The 27,662-nt window shown below is 39.7% G+C and overlaps 2 protein-coding genes across 6 annotated transcripts in view; one reads left to right on the plus strand and one right to left on the minus strand.

Moving 5' to 3' along the window:
- The window catches only part of GUSB (glucuronidase beta), a 24,466-nt gene extending 18,651 nt beyond the window's left edge, over window positions 1-5,815 (plus strand). For 2 of the 4 annotated variants that reach the window (XM_042857802.2, XM_005283422.5), the window contains exons 11-12: window positions 151-286; window positions 3,017-3,294. In XM_042857802.2, coding sequence (XP_042713736.2) covers window positions 151-286; window positions 3,017-3,174 — 294 coding nt within the window. In that variant the 3' untranslated portion in view covers window positions 3,175-3,294. Of the gene's footprint in view, window positions 1-150; window positions 287-1,605; window positions 1,811-3,016; window positions 3,295-5,038 lie in introns of those variants that run through there. The other 2 variants (XM_042857800.2, XM_042857801.2) reach the window with 2 other exon arrangements.
- Window positions 4,993-26,708, minus strand: VKORC1L1 (vitamin K epoxide reductase complex subunit 1 like 1). 2 transcript variants are annotated; one of them, XM_042857804.2, is made up of 4 exons: window positions 16,729-16,898; window positions 14,183-14,256; window positions 10,796-10,905; window positions 4,993-9,765 (listed from the first exon to the last, which is right to left on the minus strand). In XM_042857804.2, the coding sequence occupies exons 1-4, from the start codon at window positions 16,780-16,782 to the stop codon at window positions 9,539-9,541; spliced, it is 465 nt and encodes a 154-aa protein (XP_042713738.1). In that variant the 5' UTR covers window positions 16,783-16,898; the 3' UTR covers window positions 4,993-9,538. The 2 variants fall into 2 exon arrangements, with proteins under 2 accessions (XP_042713738.1, XP_005283481.1); XM_005283424.4 differs by lacking the exons at window positions 14,183-14,256; window positions 16,729-16,898 and adding an exon at window positions 26,396-26,708.
- Window positions 26,709-27,662: the final 954 nt, after the last annotated feature.

The following is a 27,662-nucleotide window of genomic DNA, read 5'->3' on the forward strand; positions in this document are numbered from 1 at the left end:
ACCACATTCCATCGATATGGCTATAATTCAGTGGTGGAGGAAGCGAATGAATAATTGTACAACTCTTTTCATATGAAAAGTCACTTGAAAGCCTTTGCTGACACCTGCTATGTCCTATGTTTGAGTCTTCTCTCCCTTCTTTGGTTACAGGACCCACCTCTTATGTTCAGCGAGGAATACCAAAAGGCTGTGCTAAAGGAATACCATTCAGTATTTGACAAAAAGAGAAAGGAGTATGTGATTGGGGAGCTCATCTGGAACTTTGCTGATTTTATGACAGATCAAGGTAGGCTGAGACTCCATTCTATATTTAAGCTGCAATGTAAAGATACATATTTTCTCCCCTGACATCATGGCTTTCATGTTACAGAATTGAGGGTACAAGATTTAAGTATAAGCATGTGTTCTAGAAAAACTAGTTAGTATATGTGGCACTGAAGATTGTTAAATGCAGCATCACCTTTATTTAAAAGTTCCCTTGTCACTTTCCGCCACATAAACACCTTTTTTTGTGGGGGGGGAGAATGAAGCATGTGCTATAGCATTAGGCTGTTGGCTCAACCATCTGTCCCAAAACCTTCATTTTCTCTGCCAACTCGGGACAAAGTGCTCTCCCCAGGGAATGGTGAAGAAGACATGAGCACCATTAGCAGACCAATGGCAGCCTAGTCCTATCTTGTTATAAAAATAGTACCATTGTTCAGTGTACACTGAACAAACTGCTCAAGTCTTTTAGGCATCTGGGGAAGGTCAGAGCTACACTACAAAAGAGAACTCTCCCTCCCCCAAGTCATACACAAACACTGCGGCTAAAGCTGTACTCTAGCCAGACTGTAGGTGTAAGAGATCACTGACTTTTACAGTTTGCTGTGTTCTTAAAATGCAAACAGTCAAGCATTTCTGCTTACTGTAATAATCAAGAAGTCTGTCCTTTTGGCCGCTGTTCAAAACTCCCTTATGGGGCATGGAGAAGACTTCATGCTTTTCACGAAGCACTTCAGAAACATCCTTTGGAGCCAACTCCCACAGCTTGGTCCCTTTATTTCATCGGTGTCAGCACTGTTCGATGTTAGTTGATTTAGGACTGAGAGCACGACCTCGTCACAAAGTTGGATGTTGAGCTCTACTCTTCCATTACAGCTACTCATGGAAATGTAGTTAGAAGTTAGGCCAATTGGCTCTGATGCTTTAAACTAGGGCAAAGTTCATTAAAATGATGACTTAGTAAGACATGGAATTATTCTATTTTTGCTGTTTCTCTAGAAATGGGTTGTGTTCCAAACATGCTGGCTCATGTCTAACTCTTGCAGTAAGGCAGGGGAAAAAAAGTCAAGTATCTGGCTAGGACCTAATTGCAAAGCAGCATTTCCTATGCTGAATGGTCTCTCCTGTGTCTAGGTTGTGTTATGAAGTGCCTCACACACTAAGGGAAGAGCTGTAGGAGCACCTTCATCACCAGTTTGTGGAGATGGTGCACTATGAGAGAATGCAAGTGAAGGTTGTAGAGGGACCCACCACGCACTACTCTTTCCCACCTCTCCTCTTCCCCGTCCTCCAAAATGCTCAGCCTCAACTATCCTTTTTTACTTTCTAAATTCTGCTTAGGTGTTTCACAAGTAACTCCTATCACTACCGCCGCACCTACACTGGCAAACCGCATTAATCAGTCTGCAGGCAGCTCCTCCAGTTGTAGCCACAGAGGCTATGTACAGCAGGGCTAGATGCCATGATTGGAAAAATGGTTGATCGTGTATGCTACTGTCTCCACCACAGGTGAATGATGAGTCTTGTATGTTCCCAGGGCCAAGCTTAAGCCACAGTACAGAGAATCTGGTGGAGTTACAATTGTGACTGAGGGCTTGTCTACATTACCGCTGGATCGATGGGCAGTGATCGATCCAGCGGGGGTGTGGAGGGTGGTTGATTTATCATGTCTAGTCTAGACACGCTAAATGGACCACCGAGCACTCTCCCATCCATTTCGGTACTCCACCAGGACGAGAGGAGTAGGCGGAGTCGATGGGAGAGCGTCAGCCATCCACTTACCACAATGAAGACAGCACAGTAAGTAGATCTAAGTACATCATCGACTTCAGCTACATTATTCACAGAGCTGAAGTTGCATAACTTAGATCAGTTCTCCTCCAGTGTAGACCAGGCCTGAGAGATGGTGAGCAGTGTATTTAGTGGAATACTGTAGGAATCTGTTCCACTGGTGCTAGCTTCAGTGACTTAAGTAAAGAGCATGTGAGATACAAGACTCTAAAGAGACCAGACAGACATGGGCATAACAAAATTAGGAGCAGTATGGGAAAAGATACCGATTCAAAAGGAATAGTGGGAAAAAAAATTAGACAAAGTTTGCAATGACAAATCAATGCAGCTTGGGGCTCCATACACATCATGCAGCATGGAGGAATGGAGGCCACTTGGAGAAGATTTGTCGTTTGGACTGGTTTGATTAAAAACTGAACAAATGACTAGTAAATTGGACAAAAGGGCATGAAGAGCAGTAAAGGAAAGGAATGCAGGGTGAATAAAGAAGAAAATCTAATTGAGTATCAAAGTAAAGTTTTCAGTGAGATTTAACTGTGGAAATAGAGCAGAAATAGAACCCCAAGCTATTTAAGATGAGACTGGTCATAGACTATTAAGCACTAGCTTAATTAAAATTGATTTAATTAAAGTGATACAGCCCATTCACAGACACACTTAAAGCCATTTGACAGCTGTGAACCTATGTAAATGTGTAGTAGTTTAAGCTAAATCAGTTTTAATGAAGCCAGTGTAACAATACTCATCTTCCATATGTAGGAAGGTGGTGACTTAAGTTTCTTCTGTATAACTTGGTTGTGAAAAGTTGCTACTAACATTCTTTCCCTTTGGCTGAGGAGTTAATCCTGTCACGTTGATTACCGCAGGGAAAGAAGAGGTGTCTTACTCTGTACACAGATGCTTTATTTTGTGATTCTTCTGTAAAAAACCTGCTTTATTTTATGACTTTTTATATCTACAGCAACCACTCGTGTTTTAGGAAACAAGAAGGGGATCTTTACCCGTCAACGACAACCAAAGGCAGCTGCATTTGTTCTAAGAGACAGATACTGGAAGCTTGCCAATGAATCAAATTGTCTCCGTCCAACACTCACATTACAATTTATGAGTGGGTATTAAGCTCAGATGTTTTCATTAAATAATATTTTGCTTAATGTTTACATTTTACTGAAAGCTAATATTACAGAATTAGTGCAATGTAAGTATTTGAAATAGTACTAAAATAAAAATATTTCCATACCATGGGTTCTATTTAATACACAACACCAGGGAAATTGAAATATATCCATAGAAAATTAGTAATCAGTAGGCTGCATGGTTGCAGGTGGTAAAGTGGATACCTAACATTCTTAATAACTAAAGTATTGAGAGAGGTAGATTGGGAGACATGCATTAGCGCTCCCGATTTCTAACACTGTAGTGCAGGGGTCGGCAACGTTTGGCACGCGGCTCGCCAGGGTAAGCACCCTAGCGGGCCGGGCCAGTTTATTTACCTGCTGATGCGGCAGGTTTGGCTGGCCGCAGTTCGCCGTCCCGGGCCAATGGGGGCAGCGAGAAGCCGCGGCCAGCACATCCCTTGCCCACGCCGCTTCCCGCCGCCCCCATTGGCCCAGGACAGCGAACCGCAGCGAGTGGGGGCCACAATCGGCTGAACCTGCCGCATCAGCAGGTAAATAAACTGGCCCGGCCCGCTAGGGTGCTTAGCCTGGCGAGCCGCGTGCCAAACATTGCCGACCCCTGCTGTAGTGTTTTCATACCCTATCCCTGAAAATAGGGTTCCACTTAGCTATGTTCTGAAGGAATCACTGTTTCCCCTCTATCCTCTGGTGTCTCAATATGTACTGTAATTGATTAGGACTGCTCTACTCTAAGTGTACACAGCTAATTCTAGTTAGTATGAAATCTATACAACAATAGGTCATTTCAGTGTACCACAGTAGCTTCTACCCTACCACTCCAGTCAGTCATAAATAGATATACCTATAGCAGCTCCAGTTCTTTTAAGTATGAACTTCTCTACTAGGACTACAAGGATGAGATCCAGCCCTGACTTTCAGCTTGGAGGAGCTTAATTCACATTTGGAGGTCAAACCATGGTACTATTCTCAGTAGATAGGTTAACTTTGTCCAAGTCTGACCTGAGCACTATCACTTAACACTGGGTTGAAATATAGATACTGTAGCACCCTCAATATTTTTGGGGTACACAGATTTGTTGAAGTTAGATATGCAGATTCATCTATCTTATAACAAATTCAGGGTACCGGCCTTACCTTATTGGCTGCAATCCAGTCTCAGTGAAGCTAGTATAGTGGAGGTAGTTATAAAAACTTCTTACACAAAGACTAAGTCTAGCGCTACAGCAGCATCACCTTTGCCAGATCCATGTTGAACAGTGGTTGCTTACTAGATTTTGGACAGTAACTGATGTGTATTAAACTGTGTGGGTGTCCCCATTTCTGCACACCATCACCGGATCAGAATGATTAAGCATACCATCACTTATAGTTCTCCTTTATGCAATGTCTCCTTCTCATCGCCTGACCTAACTGACTTACATTTCTGCCCATATATAAAGAAAAGGAAATAGTTGCCACTATTTATTAGATGGTAGCATAGTGTTCTTAACTCTTGAAGCAACACATTAGAACCCAAGGGCAATTCTAACTGGCACATGCAGCAGTAAAAATGGAAAGGTACACTCACTACAGAACTCAGAGCAATTTTCTTTTAGTTTCCAAAAGAAAACCCAGACTACGAGTACGTCATGTTTACATTGCATACTTACTTACATTTTACAGATTTCCTAATTAACTAAAACTCAGAATAGAAAAAAGTTTATCCATGTTAAAAAGCAGTCACTCAAATGTTATCCAGTACCTTACTGAATACCATATTAATCCAATTACCAGTGTTTGAAAGTCATTTAAAAACTTCTTAATTTCTAAACTTTAATTTTCTTTCCCCATTTCAACACTGACAGAATGACATACCAACAGCTGCCACATCAAGATACAGAGACAGATTTGACATGGTTAATGCATTACAAACTAGGACTTAGATCCCTACAATATGCACAGGACTTGCAATTTCAGTAGAAAAAGCTACACTTTGTTCACTCCAACAAGACAGATGGTAAGGGTTCAACATTCATTTGTATGGTAAGGACGCACATCAAGGAGAGTCATTTCCTGCTCAAGTTCTCCACAGCTCGTTTCAAATTTAAACAAAAAACGGGAACACATATTGCAGGTTTAGAATACTGAGACATTGTCAGAGTGGAGTTAAAGCAGATCTTTAGGCCTAACAAAAGTGATTAAAGTAACATACTTCGGAACATGTCTGCATGTTGCTTGAAGAACTGTAAACAGTAAATCCTCAAGTCAATGGTGCTCAACCTTTACGTACCCATGTGCACACAACATTCAGCAATACATGAAGCTACAGGAATTTTCTGCACTAGTATCTCTGGGGACTCAATGCTTCAACTTTCTACTGTTAACATACATCTTCTTTTGAAAAAAGAAATCACAACTGAGTACATTTCTACAAACAAGATTACAGTACTGGCTTTAAAAACAGTTTCTAAGGCTCAGACTGAGTCCAAAAAGGCCTCTGATTGGGTTCATTCAAGCTCTTTGTTTGAACTGCACTACTGCAGTAGAAGAATGATTGCAGCAAGACGTCCACAGGTCATTTCTATATTTATTTTTTTATACCAAAAAAAGTTGTGCAACAAATAAACATTCTTATATATTTACATTGGTTTTCTTTACCTGTTAGCAAAATTGTATTCTAAACCTCTGATATAGAGTATCTCAACCTATACTGATAAAAGGAACATCTGCCCAATGACTCCACTTTAAATGGATGTTTACTCTGGAGTTTAAAGCACTAGTAATAAATATTAGATGGAACATACTATACAGAACACACACCTAATATTTAGGCCATGCTTAATACAGTTTTACGGTAACAGAATACTTCACTTTTTTTGGACTAGTTTTGTCTAGATCATGTTTAAACAATGTTGGCTGAACCAAAGTCAAGTTTTATCAGATTGTTTATTTAAGTTTAGTTCAAACAAATTAGGAGCCACGCTTGCCTCCTGAAGCACCTAACCAACTGTTTTGACCAATCAAGACCTATTAGAGACTTAGTACAGTAGAAGACAAGTACTACAGCATACAGACATTTCTCTCTTCTAAATGGAGAGATTTGTTCTCACCTCTGATACTTAAAGTAGTAGGAAATGTTTCATTGGCCTTCTTGTAGCAAATATCTTACAGTAAGAAGCCTTTTCAGGAATGTTTGCTTTCTAAGCAAGTCTTGGGATTGGATTCCTTTCCCTCTCCTCTTATCACCCTCCAAAGCCTGAAAGGGTAGAAGTCCAAATTTTGAAGAATTTTTGTGTTTTGAAGAAAGCACAAAATTTTATGAGTGCTGAAGTCACAGTTGGGATGGAGACAGTTTGTTTGTTTTTTAAGTCTGGATATTATTTGCTAGCATTTTGCCTTATTCTTGTACCCCAATCTTTCCATGAAAGTTTACCAGAAGTTACCTTTAATTTGAAAACGCTCAAATTAGCAGATTTCAGTACATTTGGCATGACATTTACTCTGGTAGGGGGGTGGGGAGGAGGGAGTAAGTACTAGCCCGATACCTGGCACATTACTAATTATGACCTGAGCTGTTTTACTGGAAGAAAAATGCTGTCTCTCATTGGCAGCAGTAAAGAAGAGAGGTCAAGAATGGGCTGTTTCTACCAAGAATCTAATTGTTTTGCCCTTTATTCACACAAATTGCATTTTCTCTGACACAAAAGAGAAACACAAGAGGAGGAAGGGGTCATTTCTAGCAAGTGTTATTTCCATGTTAGGATGAATTATAAAGTAAACACTAGAAAAGCACACCAGAAAAAGATTTAAAATTAAGGGTCAGATTTGCAAGTGTGCGCACACAGCACCGTGGCAAACTCTTATGGGGGCCAAGCCTGATATACACACAAACGGGGGCTGCAGGCGGGTGCCTTTTGCAAATCTGGCCCTGGATGATTCTGCTGAACAAATTTTGAAGTTACAGACTATGCCCACACAGTTAAGCACAGGGACACAGTGAAGATCGTCAACACCTATATTTTCAGGGGATGGTTTTTGGTTTGAGGGCTTTTATGCATTAGCTCATTAATTAGACCAAATAATACTTATTATACTTGTCTCCACTGCTGCTTATTCTCAGATATTAGCATTGTGGCTAATCATTTCAAGCAGCACATGTTCACCTTTTCTTTCATTGAAGAGATGCCTTAGTGTAGCAGATCACATGAATGTATCAAAATAAATCCATACAACAGATTCAACAGTGGTATTTCCCCAAACCTTGAGCCAGGGGAGGGTAAAGCTTTGAGGTACCCAGTTTAAAGTTGCTCATGTCAAAGTTCAAGGCATTTGAGAGAGAACTAAACATCAAGACAAGCTTTAGCTCTACTCCAGTCAATACAAAATGTATTTAATGAATACACTGTCTAGAGTTGTTAGACAAAAGAGACAAGTTGTTTAGTGTAACATGTAACAGATGTTACTCATACCATAGAACTCCATCCATAAATCAATCTCCACCTACATCCAGGGTAAGAACCAGAAATTTACCTCAACAGTAAATTTAAATACTGTTGTGAATTCATCCTAAATATCTATCATCGCTATTATACATCATACTTTCATAGTTAAGTTTATTTTCAACACTTTAGTGTTTTTAATTCATTTTACAGTACAACACGTAAGAATAGTGTCCCTTAAGTAGACTCACATTTAGTAGAATCAACTAACCTTGCTTCTAAATCTGAAGATGTATTATTTAAAAGATCTAGTTCAATATAGCTGACATGAGGGCAGAAAAAGCATGGCACCAGCTATTGGAAACTGTTGAATCAATGTATTTTGGATTCATCGAGTTTCAGAGAATACAGTATTAACTTGTTTGAGGGTAAATGAAGTATCAGATTATCAGCCCTACATGTCTGTTTAACACATTGTCTTAAGGAACCAATAATATTGCTACCACTTCTCATTCTAAGGACTAAAATGGACCATAGAATACTTTTCTACATACTGCAAGTTTATTTGTTAAAGAGCAAGGACACTTCTGCCTGCCAAGTTCAACACACACAATATTTGGTTTAAGAATTTAAGACAGAAGGCACTTTCAACATTCTACTTCAGGATATTGAGTGTAGAAACACTGTTTACGATTTTGTTTACTTTTTAAAAATAGTTATTAGAAAGAGCAATGATAGCACTAGTGTTTCATTTTCAAGAGCACATGTACCTACTTATCCCATTCAAACAGATAAGGCCCCTTGAAAGGCCAATACGTGTCAGTTCTAAAGTTCATTTCTAAATATAACACAAATCAAAGATCCTGAAAAAGATCAGTGAAATTTCTGTTTAGTCAGTGCATTACTCAGCTAGCCCAGTAAGTCTCTGGTACCCACTGTAAATTACAATTCTATTTTGCAGCCTTCAATGTAATGTCAGATTGTTGTTGGTAACACTGTATTGGGCTGTCTGACACCAGTTTAAAATGAAAAACAGATCTGCATGAAAATTAAGCCATTCCAAGAAGTGATACTCAAATGTCTTATATAAAAGAGATTTCTCTAGTTTCAGAATACCCCCGCCTGCGTATTAATTTCCCAATGGTGGCTTTTTGCAGGCCATATTAAACAGTCTTCATTTTGTACGGATATTAAATCCCAATTTCATTACTGGATGTACCTGAAGTTTTAGCTTTAATTCCATTTTCACTAATAGGGAAAAAAGATGGAGCAAAGGTAACCATCACTTATGTTGCTGCACTCACTACTACTAGTGCTCCTCACAAGACACTATATGGGCTCATTCCTTCCATTATTTCAATCAATCAGCTATAAGCTGAACATTCTTAAAGTTGCTACACTAACAAAATTGACTGTACAGTGAGAGTTTTGCAGGAATGGATCCAATATTTCTAGTTATTTACAGTATCATATTTTAGTCAAATCTACATGTTTAAGTCCATCTGCTAAAAATGTAATACACATACTGTAAACATGGCAACATTAAATATGGTACCTCTATTCTAGGATATTTAAATGTCATGATCACATCTCATCATATCTGAAGTTGAATTTATACACAGGATATTTTCTAGCGTTACCCACTTTACAAGTTGCGAGGAGTCTAGATTTTGTGTGGCTAAGAAATTTCTTCAAAGTAAAGTTAAAGCTTGTCTTTGATTGTATTAGAGCTTTCTCTTTTGTAGCCATATTTAAATTGAAGATTAGCACAGAAATTATCTAGGGCCCCTTCCAATTTACAGTTATTAAAAATATCAGTTATGATTCTTGGGAAAAGTGTCTGATATGAAAAATAAAAAATTACTGCAAAATAAACTTAAATGGAAGTCAGATCTTCAGACTATCAGTCAAAAGTTCAAACATGTGTTATTCCTGTTTGGGTTGGAGTTGCCGTTTCCAGGCCTCATTCAAGTAAACTAGTCGTTTGTAGTTGATGATAAAGAGAATGAAGTTCAGCAAATATGTGATGACGCATATAATGCAAAATTCCTTCAGCACAAAGTACAGAATGTATGCCAGGTACAATGACCCTACTACTGACACTATGGAGGATGTCATGAGGATTAGAGCTGCTACTGCACTTGCTGTCATACCTGCAACAAAAGACAAAGTTATTATTGCTACTTTAATGCCCTCATTCCATAGTTGAAGCAAAAAAAGAACTAACATTTTAACTATTTCTATTCAGCGAGTTTGTATTCATACAGGTCTGTTTAAAATACCATGAGTCCACGCTGGTTGCAAATCACAATTTGGAGCAGAGTTTCTAGGTTCGGTATTACAGTTCTTTTTTGATCAGCAGTGAGAGTGGTATTTTCATCATCTTTCATGTTCCTGAATTATGGGAAAGTTACAGGTTGATCAGGTTAGATCAGTGGTTCCTAAACTTTAACAGCCCGCGAACCCCTTTCACTAAATTGTGAAATCTCGTGAACCCCCTCCTAAAAATGAATATTTTCAGGGATTTAAGTTTAAATTTCCTCAGTGTGATGGATGACCCAACTGCCCGCCCCGCTCTTCCTGGGGCTCGGGTTCGGGCTCCCCCGCTGACAAGGGCAGGGCTTGGGCTGCCAGCCCCAACTGCCCGGCCCCGCTCTCCCTGGGGCTCGGGGTGTCTGCCCTGCAACCAGGTCCCACCTGCTGTCTCTAATTCCCATGGTCCTCTGTCTGCCATTAGTGAAATTTTTCTGGCGAACCCCCTGTAACGTTCTGCGAACACCCAGGGGTTCGCAAACCCCAGTTTGGGAACCACTGGGTTAGATCTATGAACATTTTCATTGGTTTTATATCAGATTACAGGGGCCAGGCAGAGATGGGTTTGCATCTGTTACTAGTCACACATCTTATATCACTTGTTTGCCTGCTTGCCACATGCAGTCTTTGTGCCAGTGCTCATATTAATGATATAGAAGACTAAAAGCAAACAAAGTAACTAAGTTATTAGAGGAGTTTTAGAGCTACCACTGTGGCTGGACAGCTAGACTGGTGTAAATTGTGATTTGCACCAGTGCAATTTATCATGGTTTGTTTCATCCAGGCTTAGCAATGTTTATATCAATGTCCTGTTTTATTAACATCTATGTTGTTATATACTTTAGACCATAAACAGAATTAAATACTTACCAAGTAACATTTGTAGAATATAAAATACAAGTCCAAAGACACTGTTTGGCTGATTTATTGCACTGTCCTTTCCAAAGATGGAACCCAACAGACCAAATCCTCGACCCCATCTGTAAGATAATAAACACCAATAATCCCAGACTTGAGATCTGCTTCTTTCTAACCCAAATTTCATTTTAGCACCATAGGAGGATGTTCTGGTATAACTAGCGCATTTCCTATAGGTAGCTCAAACTTCGCTTTAAAAAACAAATACTTTGTCACAGTGAGGGTGCACTGGATACAACACTATCCCATGCATCCATGCTAAAATTGGGATTTTGTACATTCAGTACCAATATAGCCACAAAAAGTGCAAGACACATTGTAACAAGTCATTTATTTCTCTAGAAGTTATCAGTTTGAAAATCTTGCCAATGCATATAAGCTATAATGGTAAGTCAGGATTTAGCAGAATCTCTCTCCACAATATTATACAGAATGTGATTCTGATGTAGCATCGCAACTGGGCAGGCTTCAATTTTATAAATAATAAAGTTATAGGAGTAATAGTACAAAATAGCAAATACAGAAAGAAGGAATTTTTAAATCAACAATTGTGTATTTGTGCTAGGAACGGATGGTTCCTTCTAAGGCTGAACACTTCAAGAAATATTAGTGGACAGAGCAAAATAAGGATAATTTTTTTTAAAGTGACAACTGAAAGAGGAGATAAGAAAGGTGCCATATATACTCAATCATAAGCCGGTTCGTTTATAAGCCGACCCCCCCAAGATGGATAAGTAAAAATGGAAAATTTTTATGACCCATTCATAAGCCGACCCTATAATTCAGAGGTCAGCAAACTTTGGCTCCCAGGACATGAGGATAAGCCACTGGCGGGCCGAGATGGTTTGTTTACCTCGAGCATCTGCAGGCACGGAGGTAAACCTAAGTAAACAAAGTGTGCCAGCTGCTTACCCTGACGGGCCGGGACAGCAATTGGTGGGGAAATATTTGGGGGGGGAGAGAAGCTGGGGGTCAGCCCACATGAGCCCACCCCTAGCCCAGGACCCCCACATTCTCCCCATCCCATCTCTTCCCACCTTATCTGGGGAGGATGTCTCTGGCCTGGCTGGAGCTGCTCCAGCGGGCTGGGCAGCGCGGGCGCAGCCTGCTCTGGCAGGCCAGACCAGATGGCGCGGCCGCAGCATGTTCCAGAGGGCTGGGCCGGGCGGCATGGCCACAGCGTGCTCCGGCGAGCAGGGCCGAGTGGCACAGCTGCAGCCTGCCAGCCCCAGAGCTACAGCTGCTTTGGAGGCTGGGGGAGAGCAGCGTGGCCAGAAACGGAGAGACTGGCCCCACCTCTTCCCTTCTGGCTGTGCTGCCTCTCCTGGCTCCCCCTGTTGCGGGGAGGGGCTGTGTCCCACCTCTCCCTCTCTATACCCGTTCATAAGCCAACCCCCTTCGCTGTGCTTCCTTTTTTACTAAAAAAAATTCAGCTTATGAACAAGTATATATGGTAACTTGAATACTGAAGCAATGTTAAATTACAGAACATTAGACTGCTATTACTATTCATAAGTTAGAGGTCACCTGCATTTTCTCCAACTATCAAGCCAAAGTTTCCCACACTTTAACAGCCCCAACGAGGATGATTTAGTGCTTTTCATCGCCAAAACACTTGCAAATCAGGTAAGCTTCTATGAGCATTTTCAAAACATCCTCAGATCAGATATAGTTAAAGCAAATCAGCCACTTTGGAAAAGTGGGCTTATTGGTTTAACTACTATGCCCACCAACTGCCTCATCCATCTCCCCCAAAAACTGTACAGAGAATTACACACCAGTTCCTAACGCCAGTTCCTAGATAGAGTATGACTAGATAGTCAACCGTAGTAAAACCACACTAATTTGTTCCCCAATATGAGTGTGTTCCTTGGAAATGCTACATGAATCCATGTTCTCCTAAACCTCACAATGAATGCATGAGAAATGAAATTCAAGTATAAATATTAAAACCCATAGTGCTTAAACAATTTGTTCTTCCAGTGTTAAAAATAGCAAAATGCCCGGTTTCCTCAGTAAGCCAAGTGTGAGCAAAAGAGTTGGATTTTTTTAAATTAAATCTTACACTAGGCAAAAATGGAAGTTTATGACCCTATTCACTGGTGAAAAGCTTCCTGTTGCTAGTGGACTTTCAATCCTAGGTATTATGCTCTTACCTACTTTGACCTCAATCCTGCAAACACTTATGCACAGGTTTAACTTTATTAATTTGTGTAAGGCCAGGTCTATACTACAGAGTTAGGTCAACGTAAGCTAGTTTACGTAGACCTGTGTAAGCGTCTACACTAAAATGTAGCTCCCACAGATGTAAATCGGCCACTACATCAACTAAACTCCACCTCCACGAGAGAAGTGGCACTTAGGTTGATGTTTTTAGGATAGACACTACATTACTTACATCGCCTGTTGGCTGTCAGCCCCAGGGTGAGGAGGCCTCCAGCTGTCAGGCCTTGGGTGGGGGTTAAGTCAGTGGAAGCACTCTTGGGGCTGGTCTACACTGGCTGAAGTCGAAGTATCTTAGTTCGACTTACCTGGCCGTCCTCACAGCGGCAAGTTGACTGCTGCGGCTCCCCCATCGACTCCACTTACTACTCCTGCCAAGGTGGAGTACGGGCATCGATTTGGGGATCAATTTATCACATCTAGACGAGATGTGATAAATCGATCCCCGATAGATCAATTACTACCCGCCGATCCGGCAGGTAGCGTAGACGTGGCCTTGGTGAAAATGCACAGAAGGAGCATAGGGTGGACATGAAACACCCCTTTAAATTACTGCGGTGGCTGTACGTCAACTTAAGTTGACTTAGGATATGTTTACACTACAAAATTAAGTGTGACAGTTCAAAGACTGGAAATCCTGCAGCAGATTCCCATTGTTACCACACTCGCCTCATCATTGCATACAGTTTCACGTCATAAATCTGTGTAAGGAGTGAAAAGATGTGAAATTCTCTTGTACTTGTTCCTTTCAGTCTCTGTCTAAAATGGCAAAGTGCATTACTAACAGTCAATTTATTATTGCTGATATTTAATCTGTTAGTGATTTGGCAGCATTTAATTTCTTTATAAAACTCCTGGGTGGAGCTCTAGTGCTTCTGATGCACTACTTCTCACAAGTGCCACCTCTAGAGTTCATGGTAATGTCCCTCCTCAACACTAAACTTTTCTTTCTCAGGTGATCATAATTTAAACTGAAGTAAATATTTGTGATAAATAGCGTGCAAATTACAAGGCTACCAGTCTCAGAACCAGAACCAGATTTGGGTTTCTTAGCCCTGATCTTACAGGACTTGTGAACAAAGTACACTTTGAATTCTGAAGAAGTGAGGTTCTTACCCACGAAAGCTTATGCTCCCAATACTTCTGTTAGTCTTAAAGGTTCCACAGGACCCTCTGTTGCTTTTTGTATTCTGTGTTGTAATTGAAATCAGTATATTTGAAAACATAGAAAACATCCAAAAATATTTAAATATTTAAATAGAATACCTTTATTTTAATCGCGCAATTAATCGCAACTAATTTTTTTAATTGCTTGACAGCCCTATAAATAACTAAATTAACTGACTCTTAGCTGACAGTTACACAGTTTCATGCCATCTAGTCTCTTGGTAACAAAGACTTCAGCCTGCATTAAAACAGTGCTTCACCTCATTGAATGCTCTTTGTAGATTCAAGCAGATAGCAAGCATTCACTCAAAGAGTACTAACAGAGCTAGAACAATTTTTATTGCAACCTGAAGGGACAGAAGGCTCAATTTGCGTAAAAAGTATTTGTGATTTAGAAGATTCACAATTGTTTTTAAATGTGAAACAATGGCGGCATTGGTATATTTGTACTTCAGTCTGGAAAAATCAAGACTTCAAGTCTAATCTTTCAGTGATAGTAATCTGAAGTGCTACTTGCAAAAGGAGTAGGTATAAAGTGCAGGCTTCAGAATTTAAATCATATGATTAGGGAGTCGAATTATATTTTCATGGGGCACAGATTATCCCACAGCTGCCTGCATTCTTACACCTTCCTTTGAAGCATCTGGTCTGGCCAATATCAGAGACAGGTTACTAGACTAGATGGACCACAAGTTTGTTAGAGTATGGCAATTCCTATGTTAACAGATTAACATGTGGTTAATTTGAAAATCACATGTTCTTTGACTTTTGTATTTTGTTATTCTGGTGCAGATGATTTTCTGGCTAGCTTCTTTTTTATGTAAGAAAAATAGGTTCTTTAATAAATAGGCTCCAAACGGCATAGTAATCCATGGATTTGATATTGGGTCAGTTTTTCCATCCATATTAAGAATGGGCATATGGGCAGATTTCCATCTCACAGCTATTATTATTATTAAAACTTTTGATAATAGGACTTAACAGTTCCGGGATTTGTGGAGCTGTTCTTCTGCATTGGCCCAAGAAGGCCACTGTACCAAATGCAGCGTTGCTGTTTGTTTAGGTTTATGCCAAGCTTTTCCCATAACCTTTTCCCAGATTAGACCACATCCACCACCTGTGTAATCCTCCATAGATTTGAATCATAGTGAAATATTGCATGCTCTAAGATCTTTTGGAGTTTATTTACGTGGGAGGAGCAGATTTTGGCTTTGCTAATGAAGCTTTTACAAAATCGGAGATCTTAATAGTCTTGGGGATGATGCATCTGAGTCCTTCCCTATGCAATTTAATTTTATTTTCAGTATCTTTGGAAATTCCAACATGGTTTACATGAAAGTTCAATTTCTGTAGTAATCTTTCTAGTTTCCATTCCGTAGCCAGTGAAGGTTTTTGGAAGAGATTGCTTCTTTGTAGTTGCAGCAAACTATTTGTTATCAACTTGTCTGAGAGATTCAACAGACTTGGCTTTGACAGACTACAGAAACTGGGTGCCCTACTCAATGGTAGTAACTGGAGAATTTTTCACTTGACCACAGCTCAAAGATTACCGGGAAGCGATTACCAGTACCCATGCAATCAGTGCCACACATTTTATTGGCTCTATTGCTTTGGATTAAGGAATTTTTTTGAAGTATAATTCCAGTTTTACTTTATTGAACAGTACTAGTTTGGCTGTTGGCTTTACTGCTCAAAAGTTCTTCAGGGCCAATGATTTTCAGCTTATAAAATGCTACTGTTTAATACACTGCTATAAACTCCCTATTTAGGTTATGGCAAAGTTCACAATAAAAAAAAAGGAAATTCAATTAAACACAATAGTTAATAAAGGACTGGCTGATGCAATAAACTCAACAAAAAAAAACCAGACAAAAAAAATGTACCACTCAAGATCACCAATTCCTTCCCTTTATTGATTTGTCACTGCTGGATCAGATAAGTGTTCAGTTGCGAAAGTAATGCAAATGAAAGTACTGCATGATTTGGTGTTACACAAAAACTATACTTGGCATGTGGTACTTATGCCACAAGCAAGTTTCACTCAGTTAGAGGAGAGGCAATTTGCATGAATTTTAAGACAGTTTTTAGAAGAAGCTTCCTTTAGGAAAGATTTTGCTGCATGCTTCAAAGCTAACTTCAAAATACCATTTTAAAATTTTCCTCATTCAAGTTATCACAGCTTGTCAGCTCTACTTAAGTTGTTTGCAACTAATACCCCTAATGTTTTAAACAACTTTATAACTTCAAAGGGTTCTTAAACATTTATGTAAAAAAAGATCTCACAGTAAAGAACGTGACAAATTTAGAATAGTTTATCTAGCTTTACCAGAATCACTAAAACTGTGAATACTGCACACAATGCTATTCACACTATGCCCCTTCTGAAATAGTGGGCTGTTGACAACCCCTTTAGATGTTGCCTATTTTGACTTGTGGCATTTAAAAAGGCTCAGAAGCAACCAATTCTTAATGTTTTAATAAATATATGCAATTACTTCTATTTGACACTTGTTACACCATGGCACTGATGTGTCATTCTGTCCATCCATGATAAATGATCAATGAAAACTTTAGAAACTGTTCATCATTAGCTCTGATCAGCTATGAATTTCACTAATGTTCAAGAATAGACCCAAAAGAGTGCACTTGAACTGGCTGCTCCATTATAACTTAGCAAAGGCAGCTAAAATGACTCCAAGTAGCATCTTTGCTATTATGCATCTCAAGATACTTTACAAGTAACTAAACAAAGAGCTTACATGTTTAATACTGGTTTAGGAGCTGGCAAGAGCTATCAGTGTCTCAAAATGAAAATGAAGGTAATTCCAAGCTTGCTGAGCACAATAAAAACAAACCAAAAAAAATTAAAACCCTGAAAATTGATGGCCAGGAATCAAATGGCTCTCCAGAAGACTATACACCCAGATTCAATTTGAAATGCAAGTTCTAATAAGGTCAATAAAGCTGGCCTGAACTCATGGGCTGCGCCTTTGATCTTTACATCAGCTTTTGATTAAAGGACCTAGAAAGTGTGTTAATGTGTAGCAAGGGTAAGAACCTTGGTTGCAGCTTTTGCACAACTCCGATGGAGATTTTGGATTAAGCCTAGTTCATAGCTATAAGGTCACTTGGGTCACTCTGCCAGTCTTAACTGAACCTCTTCAACAACCAACAAGGAATAGATTCAAAGTTCCAATTTGTAACCTTGCCAACGGTGCTCAAAAATACATTTAATACGTTTACCTTCATGATTGATTTTAAATATTAGTATACTTAAGAACATTTTATTCTATATACACCTTTTACACTTCACATAAGAAATAAATAAAAAATTAATCGATTAATCGTGATGTTAAATAATAGAATACCATTTATTTAAATATTTTTGGATGTTTTCTACATTTTCAAATATATTGATTTCAATTATAACAGAATACAAAGTGTACAGTGCTCACTTTATATTTATTTTTGATTACACATATTTGCACTGAAAAAAACCAAAGAAATAGTATTTTACAAGTACTGTAATGCAATCTCTTTATCATGAAACTTGAACGTACAAATGTAGATTTATGTACAAAAAAAATTGCATTCAAAAATAAAAATGTAAAACTGTAGAGCCTGTAAGTCCACTCAGTCCTACTTCTTGTTCAGCCAATCACTCAGTTTGTTTACATTTGCAGGAAATAATGCTGCCTGCTTCTTGTTCACAATGTCACCTGAAAGTGAGAACAGGCGTTCTTATGGCACTGTTGTAGCCGGTGTCACAAAATATTTATGTCCAGATACACTAAAGAGTCATATGTCCCTTCATGCTTCAACCACCATTCCAGAGGTCATGCGTCCATGATGACGACGACAGGTGCTGCTCGATAACAATCCTAAGCAGTACAGACCAACACATGTTCATTTTCATCATCTGAGTCAGATGCCAACAGCAGAAGGTTGATTTTCTTATTTGGTGGCTCAGGTTCTGTAGTTTCCGCATCGGAGTGTTGCTCTTTTAAGACTTCTGAAAGCATGCTCCACACCCCGTCCCTCTCAGATTTTGGACAGCACTTCATATTCTTAAACCTTGGGTCGAGTGCTGAATCTATCTTTAGAAATCTCACATTGGTACCTTCTTTGCATTTTGTCAAATCTGCAGTGAAAGTGTTCTTAAAATGAACGACATGTCCTGAGTCATCATCCGAGATTGCTATAACATGAAATATATGGCAGAATACGGGTAAAATAGAGCCGAAGACATAGAATTCTCCCCCAAATAGTTCAGTCAAAAATTTTATTAACACATTGTTTTTTTAACAAGTGTCATCAGCATGGAAACATGTCCGCTGGAATGGTGGCTGAAGCATAAAGGGGAATCCGAATGTTTAACATATCTGGCACGTAAATACCTTACAATGCCGGCTACAAAAATGTCATGCGAACCCCTGTTCTCACTTTCTGGTGGCACTGTGAACAAGAAGTGGGCAGCATTATCTCCAGCAAATGTAAACAAACTTGTCTGTCTGAGCGATTGGCTGAACGAGAAGTAGGACTAAGTGGACTTGTAGGCTCTAAAGTTTTGCTTTTTTTTTTTGGAGTGCAATTATGTAACAAAAAAAATCCACATTTGTAAGTTATGCTTTCATGATAAAGAGATTGCACTACAGTACTTGTATAAGGTGAATTGACAAAATACTGTTTCTTTTGTTTATCATTTTTACAATGCAAATATTTGTAATCAAAAATAATATAAAGTGAGCAATGTACACTTTATTGATTTCAATTACAACACAGAATACATATTTGAAAATGTAGAAAAACATCTAAAAATATTTAATAAATTTCCAATGGTATTCTATTGTTTAACAGTGCAATTAATGTGATTAATAGCTATTAATTTTTTAATTGCAATTAATTTTAGTTAATCGTGTGAGTTAACTGCAGTTAATCGACAGTTCTAATAATAAATAATTATAACAACAACAGTAGCAGCAGCTAGGCTACAATCTCACATATTTCAGCTTTTAGATCTATAGCAGATTCACACGCAGATGCTAATTTTATAGCAGAGAGGTTCTCCTGTTGCTGTAGTTAATCCACCTCCCCCAAGAGGCAGTAGCTAGGTTGACGGAATAATAGACTATTTGATATAGCACAGTATGTGGTATAGCAGATGGCAAGTTTCTGCACCGAAAATAAGATTTGGAAAGTAACTATACTCGTGGCTTTCAAAACAACTTCTTTCATACAACAAAACTGATTAATCCCTATATAATTGCAAAAGTTTTCAAGTATCCTAGTATTTTTGCTCTGGGACTGCCCAAAACCAAGACCTGGTCTGTTCTACAGAGTTAGGTCAACAGAAGGCAGCTTACCTCAACCTAATTACGTCAGTGTACATACTATACGCCTTGCTCCTGCTGACGTAAGTGCCCTACTACACCGACATAACTCTATTTTCACAAGAGGAATAGGGCTTATGTCAGTGTAGTTAGGGCAACACTGTGTCCATGTAGATACTGCCGGTTATTTACATCCACTATTGGCTGTTATTCTTGTTAATTTCACAACTCTATGCTGGAGCTGTGATACTGATAAGAAAGTCACTCACAGGGCTGTTACCTTCAGATGAGGGGCTCCCCGCTCTGAGCCCAGCTGCACCAAGGCTCCCTGGGCTCTCAGACCCCCAAACTACCCCTCTTAAGCCGGTGGGAGTGCTCCTGGTGAGGACGTGCACCACCGACAAAAGAAGGGCAGTGTAGACATGACCCACTGCAGTAATTACTGCGGTAGCTGCAAGTCGACCTAACATAGGTTGACTTAAGTTTGTAGTGTAGATATGTCCCAACAATCTGAAAGCTCTGTTCTATGTGAACTACAGAAGCCAAGTTAAACCCCTCGGAAGATATTTTAGGGTCAACACCAAGGGACCTGTGTTTTCATACAACATAGCTACCTTGGTAGCTTTAATACTATAGGAATGACTGCAGTTGAATGTCCACACACTCCTGACCTTCAAGAAAGATCTACTACTGAAACTTTATTTTTTGCTGCACTGAGTCAGCAACATCCAACAAAAATACTCGCTTGCACTCAATGTGGTTGAAGTCACAAAAGACAAACCAAAAAGGAATCTGTATTGGTGCCTCACTACTGAAGAATGAATAATATTAAACAAAAGCACCAGTAAAATTTAAAATTAACACTATTTGATAAGCCAGTTCCAAAGAAAGCCAAATACCCTGTCTAGCCATTCTATCCCAGATTGCCATTATGGTTGCTAACTCTTACACCTCAGTCACCAATAGTTGCAGTAGTCAGGGTTAAAAATATTAGAATATTCTCTTGAAGCTACAGCAATATAAAAGTGCTGATGTCAGTGGACTTACCATTAAAGAGAAAGATAACTGCTATAAAATGTTCTTAACTTGGAATCAAACAAACTTGACAGACATCAAGTTTACAGGAACTGCCCCACAACAGAACTGAATAGGAACCTGTAATATAAACATCAGGTTAGGTGTGAGGTCAAAGAAGCTTTGATCTATGTCCCATTGGTTTAGATACGGTTTAGGGGTGGTTCTTGTGAACTTGACCTTGATTATATCTAAGGCCTGGTCTACTCTTAAAAGTTGTACCGGTATAACAATTTTGATTAGAGGTGTGATTTAAAAAAAAAAAAAAACACACCACCAAAGTAGTTATACTGGTAAAAGTTCTAGTATGGACGCGATCACACTGGGCTGTATATCTTTCTCCTCTTCCTGTACAGGAACAAACAATACTGGTATAAGCATTTTAATTAATACCAGTATCAATGTCCAAAATAGGGGGTTTGTACCACTTTAACTATGCCAGATATTAATAGAAGTACAACTTTTATATTTGGACAAGCCCTAATCACTATTTGTTAATTGTATTTGATAAACTGGTGAACAGATGCCATTGTACAAAGAAAAATATTAGTGGTTACACAGCAATGCTCAGCAACTGCACATCAGACAACTGGAGAAGTGCACAGGCTCATCCATGAAAACAGCAAAGTTTTCTAGACCATGTTTATAAATTAATGACTTTTTAAATTCAACTATCCAAATATATTTCTTGCATAAGATATACATACAGCCACCAAATGTTTTTCAGCATAGTCACCTTAGAAAGGTTGATAGCTGACGTCCTTCCACATTTTGAAATACCTTGAAGATAGAGTTCCTGAAGTAGATTGTTCAAAGAGTCGCACCCAAGTCAATGTCCACTCTTAAAAGCTATTGGACTTATCTTTATTCTAGGACTTACTTGATAAACTTAATGTGCCCAACTAGATCAATATTGACTATTTCCAAACCATCCATATTCAGCCACTTGGTGAAGGCTGCAGAGATTGTTCAAAATGTAAAATTAAACCTGCCCCAATGGTCACTCACACTAGCTACCAGAAATCTGTCTCAGAGTTGCCACCAACATGTTAATGCACATTGTGTTAGGAGGCTATGCATTAATAGTCATACGCTGACATGCTCCACTCAATAAGACATTTAAAGATCAACCTGGAAGATAGCCAGGAAGCAGAAACATATCTGAAGACCTGAAATAGTCCATTGCAGTATGCAAAGGACAAAGTAGAAAAAAAAAAAAAAACACACAAGCCTTTAGATGAGAGGATTTAAAATTTAAATTTAAACTGTTTAACAGTAAAGTAGCATGGACATCTTTGCATGTTTCATTCCTGGTTTTTTTTAAAGCTACTCTGGGATAGCCTGCTGTAAATAACAGCTCGACTATCAGTTCCTTTTGTGATTGCTATTAACAGATTTCATTGTAATTAAAATTGTACTAGCTACTTACAATTATTCTTAAACATAAAAGAATTAAGTTATTAAAAACATTACTGTAATTGCCAAGTGAAGATTTTGAATGTTTCCTTGATTCCTAACATTTTTCTCAGCTGTAGTAACATGAGTTTACAATGTTCTTGCTAACTTTTGCTTTTTACCCATTGGTAGTTTGTGAACTCCCTCCTGGACTCAGTTATACTTGGACGTCTCCCAAGGCTTCCCACGTTACTGAAGTGTCAACACAAATAGTTGGAGAGCATTCCATCTCCAAAAGGAAGATAAAATGGTAGAAAGAAAAGTTACTCCACAGCATGCAAGAGATATTAAGAGGCTAACAGATTTCTTGTATTCTGTAATCATATTAAAGTATAATTTGCCATGGGATACTGAATTTTAAGAATCAGAGGGGTAGCCGTGTTAGTCTGAATCTGTAAAAAGCAACAGAGGGTCCTGTGGCACCTTTGAGACTAACAGAAGTACTGGGAGCATAAGCTTTCGTGGGTAAGAACCTCACTTGCATCTGAAGAAGTGAGGTTCTTACCCACGAAAGCTTATGCTCCCAGTACTTCTGTTAGTCTCAAAGGTGCCACAGGACCCTCTGTTGCTTTTTGAATTTTAAGAAGTTACTTGCAACTCACAAAGTAAATTTCAGTTAAATATAAGCATTCTACTTCCTTATTTGAGTATAAAGTGTGTTAATTATAAAATTAGGCCCTTTTTATAGTTTGCCATATATAGCAAAATAAAATTTATATTCATGTGTATAATAATATATTCTTAAGAAAGTGGTTTTGCAATGTTGAGCAAACTGTCATTTTAGAGTGTCCTGATACCAGCTTGAAATAAACTCAACAGAAACTTTTATATGTGAAATGTAAGCCAAGGAGCTAGATTTCTCTGATTCATTCTTCATGATGAATTAGTCTCCAGATACATGGTTTTCCAGGCCACTCCCCATCAATAGTAGCCTACATGAATTATTTCCATTTTCAATGCTGAGTCAATACCTGATTCAGCTTATGAGTGACTTGTGAACTGCTAACAGTTTATTAATGAAAAAATATCTTCCCTGAAGACCAGAAAATTAATCCCCAAACTGACCAGATCAAAGGAGAATAAATAAATTCACAAACTAAATTACACATTTACTTTTAATCTAAACACATCAACTGAATATTTTTAAGAAAAGATAGTGTCCCAGGAGATTCATCTACAAACCAACAGATCCCATTCAAATTCCAGTCACAATAATCTAGCACAAGGAAGAAAACTGTTGCACAACACTAACAAATTAAAGACTGGTCTTTCAGCTGAAGACAGACAACTAACTACTCTATTTGCTGTTGATTTGTGAATTTAAACAGCAGATCAGAATAAGAAGTTAACACTAAAATTACTAGCATACTTGAAATTGCTGGAATACCATAATTTGAGCCTTCACTGTCTCTACCAATTTTGACTGGAATTTAAGTTCCAATGAAACAGTACTATTGCTGGAGGTATCAGTAACTATTTAACTGAAATACAGTGAAAGGCAAGAAACAGTATAAAAAGAAACAAATTTCCATTTGGCCATGGTTTAAGAGTGACTATTCTTTCAACAAAAATGCACAGCTCCCATGCCACAGATAATCCTCTCACTTATGTTTTGAAAAGATTATTTGCTGAAAGCGCATTCTTCTCCTAATATGGTTTGACTAAAGAGAACTCGCATGCTCAATATCACCTGTTCCACAGACACCCTTTGCATCACCGCTCCACCTGTCCTGAGTTACTTCTTTGGTCCTTGCACAATTAACTCAATCATATCAAACTTTTCTACTTCTTTGATATCACTGCATGCTCTGAAGCTCTCAGAATGTCTATAAAGTTGTATGGAAAACACATAAAAGCCCACAAATACCACATCACAGGAACCCAACACTCAGGCTGTAGTAGTATTAGTAAGTGCTCTAATTACCCAAATACCACTTAGCAATTAAAAATTCCTTTAAAAAGTTAGAGCACTTCTGCATATTGAAATACTTTGTAAAAATTCATCACAAGACTGTACTTCATTATTTACTTACTTGAAACTTGAGGCCTTATACATATGCACCATTTGGAATACAGAAATTAAAGAAAGTCGTGTAAAAACCTATGGGCTATTCCTGAAAATGTTACTTTGGACTACTGTACTCCCACTGACTTCTGGTCCAAAGGTTGGAAAAATTGATTATTGTGACTATTGCCCCACTCAGTCAAAACACACAGAACCAGACTTCTGATTTTTTGTTACAGCTTCAGTAACAATTATATTGTTAATTATGCTTGAATAGTTTAACATAAGTGGCCTAATGACAGTTTAATGTAATTGCTCAAGTTGTTTGACCATCTTAATCTAAAGAGAGAGAAGACTAAGATTTTAAGTTATTTCTCAGAGACATGACCAATTCTCAAGCCCTTTCTTGGTTGAAAGATTAATCTGATGACTAGCAGGAAAGCAAAAATGAAGTCCCCACCCAGAGCCAACAAACTGCCTTTCAGAGATTTGTACATACACTTCTCAACACAGTACATTGCAATATTGGTTTCAATCATGGTAAAACTAGTTTTAAGAGTAAGTACTAACTGTATAGTTAGACTAAATTAGAGAGCAAATCCCATGTGCTCTTTAATTTATTACAGGATTCTTTTTCCTATGATTAAATCCTGATCTGACAATACGATAATTGCCTAAAATAAGTATTTTGACTGCTAAATATTTGAGTTAAATAGGAAAAAAAAGACATTTCTGCAATTCTCACTGAATTTAAGCCTTAGGTGTTTGAACTAATAATCATGGATATGTTATCCCAAAAGCATCAATAAAAAAACAAAACTTTTCAAAAATATAAGGAAGTTGTTTGGAGAGTATACATTTGTTCAAAGACCAAATCCCTCCAGCTCTACAACTTGTTAAAAAATATATAGAGATTTCTAATCAACAAGTAAATGCTGTCTTTGGATAATCCTCTTGTTTCTTAGGCCAAAAAGTCATTCCTATTAATTTGCTTTAAAAAAAGATTTAGAAAACTACATGCACTTTACCACATTTGTAAGTGTGTTATAGTTTGAACAGTGAATGCCAACGTTACAGCACTATTAGTGTAAAAAAAAAATAAGGGATACATAAATTCTCAGCACCATTTATGATTAAATAACCTAGCTGCTTGCCAATGGAAGTCAGACTAGTACCATATAAAATGTATAGTCTATTAATCTCCCAAAATACCTTTAAAAGTGGAAGGCTGCTAGAAAGCAGCTATCAATTTACTTGTACTACTGATATTTGAATCGACAAGCTCATCCTACAATATTAAGAAAAATGAAAATTTGGAATGGGGTCTTCAGTCCTGAAGCAAATAAGTCTTACCCTTAGCATTAAACATTAAGCATTTTGCACTATGGGGTAAAACAACACTTATTGAAAAAGCACTTCAGCTGTTTATGTTAAAATTAAACAACTTAAACATCCAATATCTTAAATATTTTCCTCCAACACTGATTATTTACACCATTTAATTTTGATGAACCACGGTTTACCAAAAAATGCCTGGTACCCTAATCACCATGGATTACAAAACACTAATTGCATGTACTTAATCCTCAACCCCTTCTTGTGCCCCACAAAAGACACAGAAGAGCAATTCCTACCTCATCCCCTCAATGAATGACAACAGCAGCTTTCTAGCAGCCCGGGATCCACCCCTCATTTATCACAAGCCAATGACTCGAGTATCATTTCCCCAAGGCTGTATCCACCAGAAGCAATTGAAATGAAGATCACAATCTGGCAGAGTGAAATAATCACGTCTCCTAAGGGCAGAATCCTCCACCCTTGAGGAGACACTGACGACACCCCTTCACTAGTCGTCCCGAGCCATGAAATCTCCGAGTCCTGCAGGCCTCCGTGAGAGGCTGAGGGAGGCAGTGATGGAGCCTCCTTCTCCCCCCCGCCTTTGCCCTTGGGGAAAAGGAAACGCACCCCGGTACCCGCCCCACCGGGGAGAGGAGCTTGTTTTGGGGGGGGTCCTTCCCAATCCCATTACCCCTCAGCTGGAGAAGCGCCAGTCTCAGCGTTAGACCGAGACTCTCCACGTCGCCCACCTGCCTCCTCCACCCACCGCCCAGAAGCCAACGCCCCCACCCCTCACTACCTGTCACCCCCGAGCCCACCCCTCCCTCCTGTCCCTCCCACTCCTGACCCCCGCCGCCGGGCTTTCCCACCTCCCCGGGCGGCCCCCTCCTCTCGGCTCCCTCCCCAGCCCCGGCCCCCGTCTCTGGCGCCTGCCCCAGCCCCCGGCGACTGCCCCCTCACCGGGAGGCGATGGCGGCGGAGCAGCGGACCCGCTCGCTGATGTCACACAGGGCCCGGTAGTGGAGGTCCAGGCCCTTCTCCCGCTCCAGGTGGCAGGCGTAGAGCGAGAGCAGGATGCCGGCCGCGCACACCACGTAGCGGGCCACCCGCTCCCAGCGCGGCACCGACACTCGCAGCAGGACGGGCGCCGCCATCTTCCCCCCTCCCTCCGCCTCAGCCCCCGACGCGGACCCGGCAAGGGGACAGCAGCGCACGCGCGCCGGGAGCCCATTGGCTCAGCAGCTCGGCCAACCTGGACGTGGCGTTCCGCGACGCCGGCACGCCACCGAGCAGCGCCGCCGGAGGTGCGTCAGGGCGTTCCCAGGCGCCACGTCCAGGAAGGGGGGTAGCGCGCGCGCACCTGCCAGGCGCGCTCAGGTCGGAAAGCGGTCACAGGGTGGCGTGGGGGCGAGAGCCGCGAACCGCCAGGTGGGGGGGTTGCGTGTTCGAATCCCTCCGCCGTGTGGTGCGACCAGACTCTGCTTGATCCCCAGGCGACAACCACTCTTGCCTGTTTATATCAATGGGGGAGAAGGGATCCCCCTTGATATCAGAGAGGGATGGGATCCATGCTGTGCTACCAGTCTGAACTGGCAGACCCTAATCCCAGACTGTCCTCCCTATGTTGGCTCCCCAACAGCTTTTAGGTGTACCCATGGTAGGCTGGGCATACCCTGTCGAGAACAACCCATTAACGTCGCTCTCAATTTTGTGAAGGAAGGAATCTACCCCAACAGATCTACCCCCCTACTCAATTACCAGTTTTGTTTTATAATAAATGCTGTTGGCAGAGCCAGACAAAGTGCATGAGGACATGGTCAAAGCCAAAGGGCACATGAATAATGTTGCATGGATACGAGGGGGAAAAGAAAACATCAATATGGGGGTAGGGCCTTAAGGTGCTTCTAGATTGGCTCTAGATAACTAATATTTTTCTGGCAGAAGCCATGTTGTTTCCATGAACATCCCAAACAGCACTAAAATGTCAATAAACAACTCCAAACTCACTTTAAGAAATGAGTTAATAGACGCTTCATCCTGCTCCCTTTGAAGTAAATGGTGTTTGTGGCATTGACCTTGGTAGGACAAACCATCAACGGGTTTTAGCACATGCATCTCTTTTTGAAGTCCCCTTTATGCTTTAGTCCATTTGGAGAAGAAACAAGAAAGGTATAAGGTATACCATTGTACTTAAGAACAAGTACTTCCATTAAGCCTTACTGTAATA

This window comes from Chrysemys picta, chromosome 19, assembly GCF_011386835.1.
Source record: "Chrysemys picta bellii isolate R12L10 chromosome 19, ASM1138683v2, whole genome shotgun sequence".
NCBI lineage: Eukaryota > Metazoa > Chordata > Testudines > Emydidae > Chrysemys > Chrysemys picta.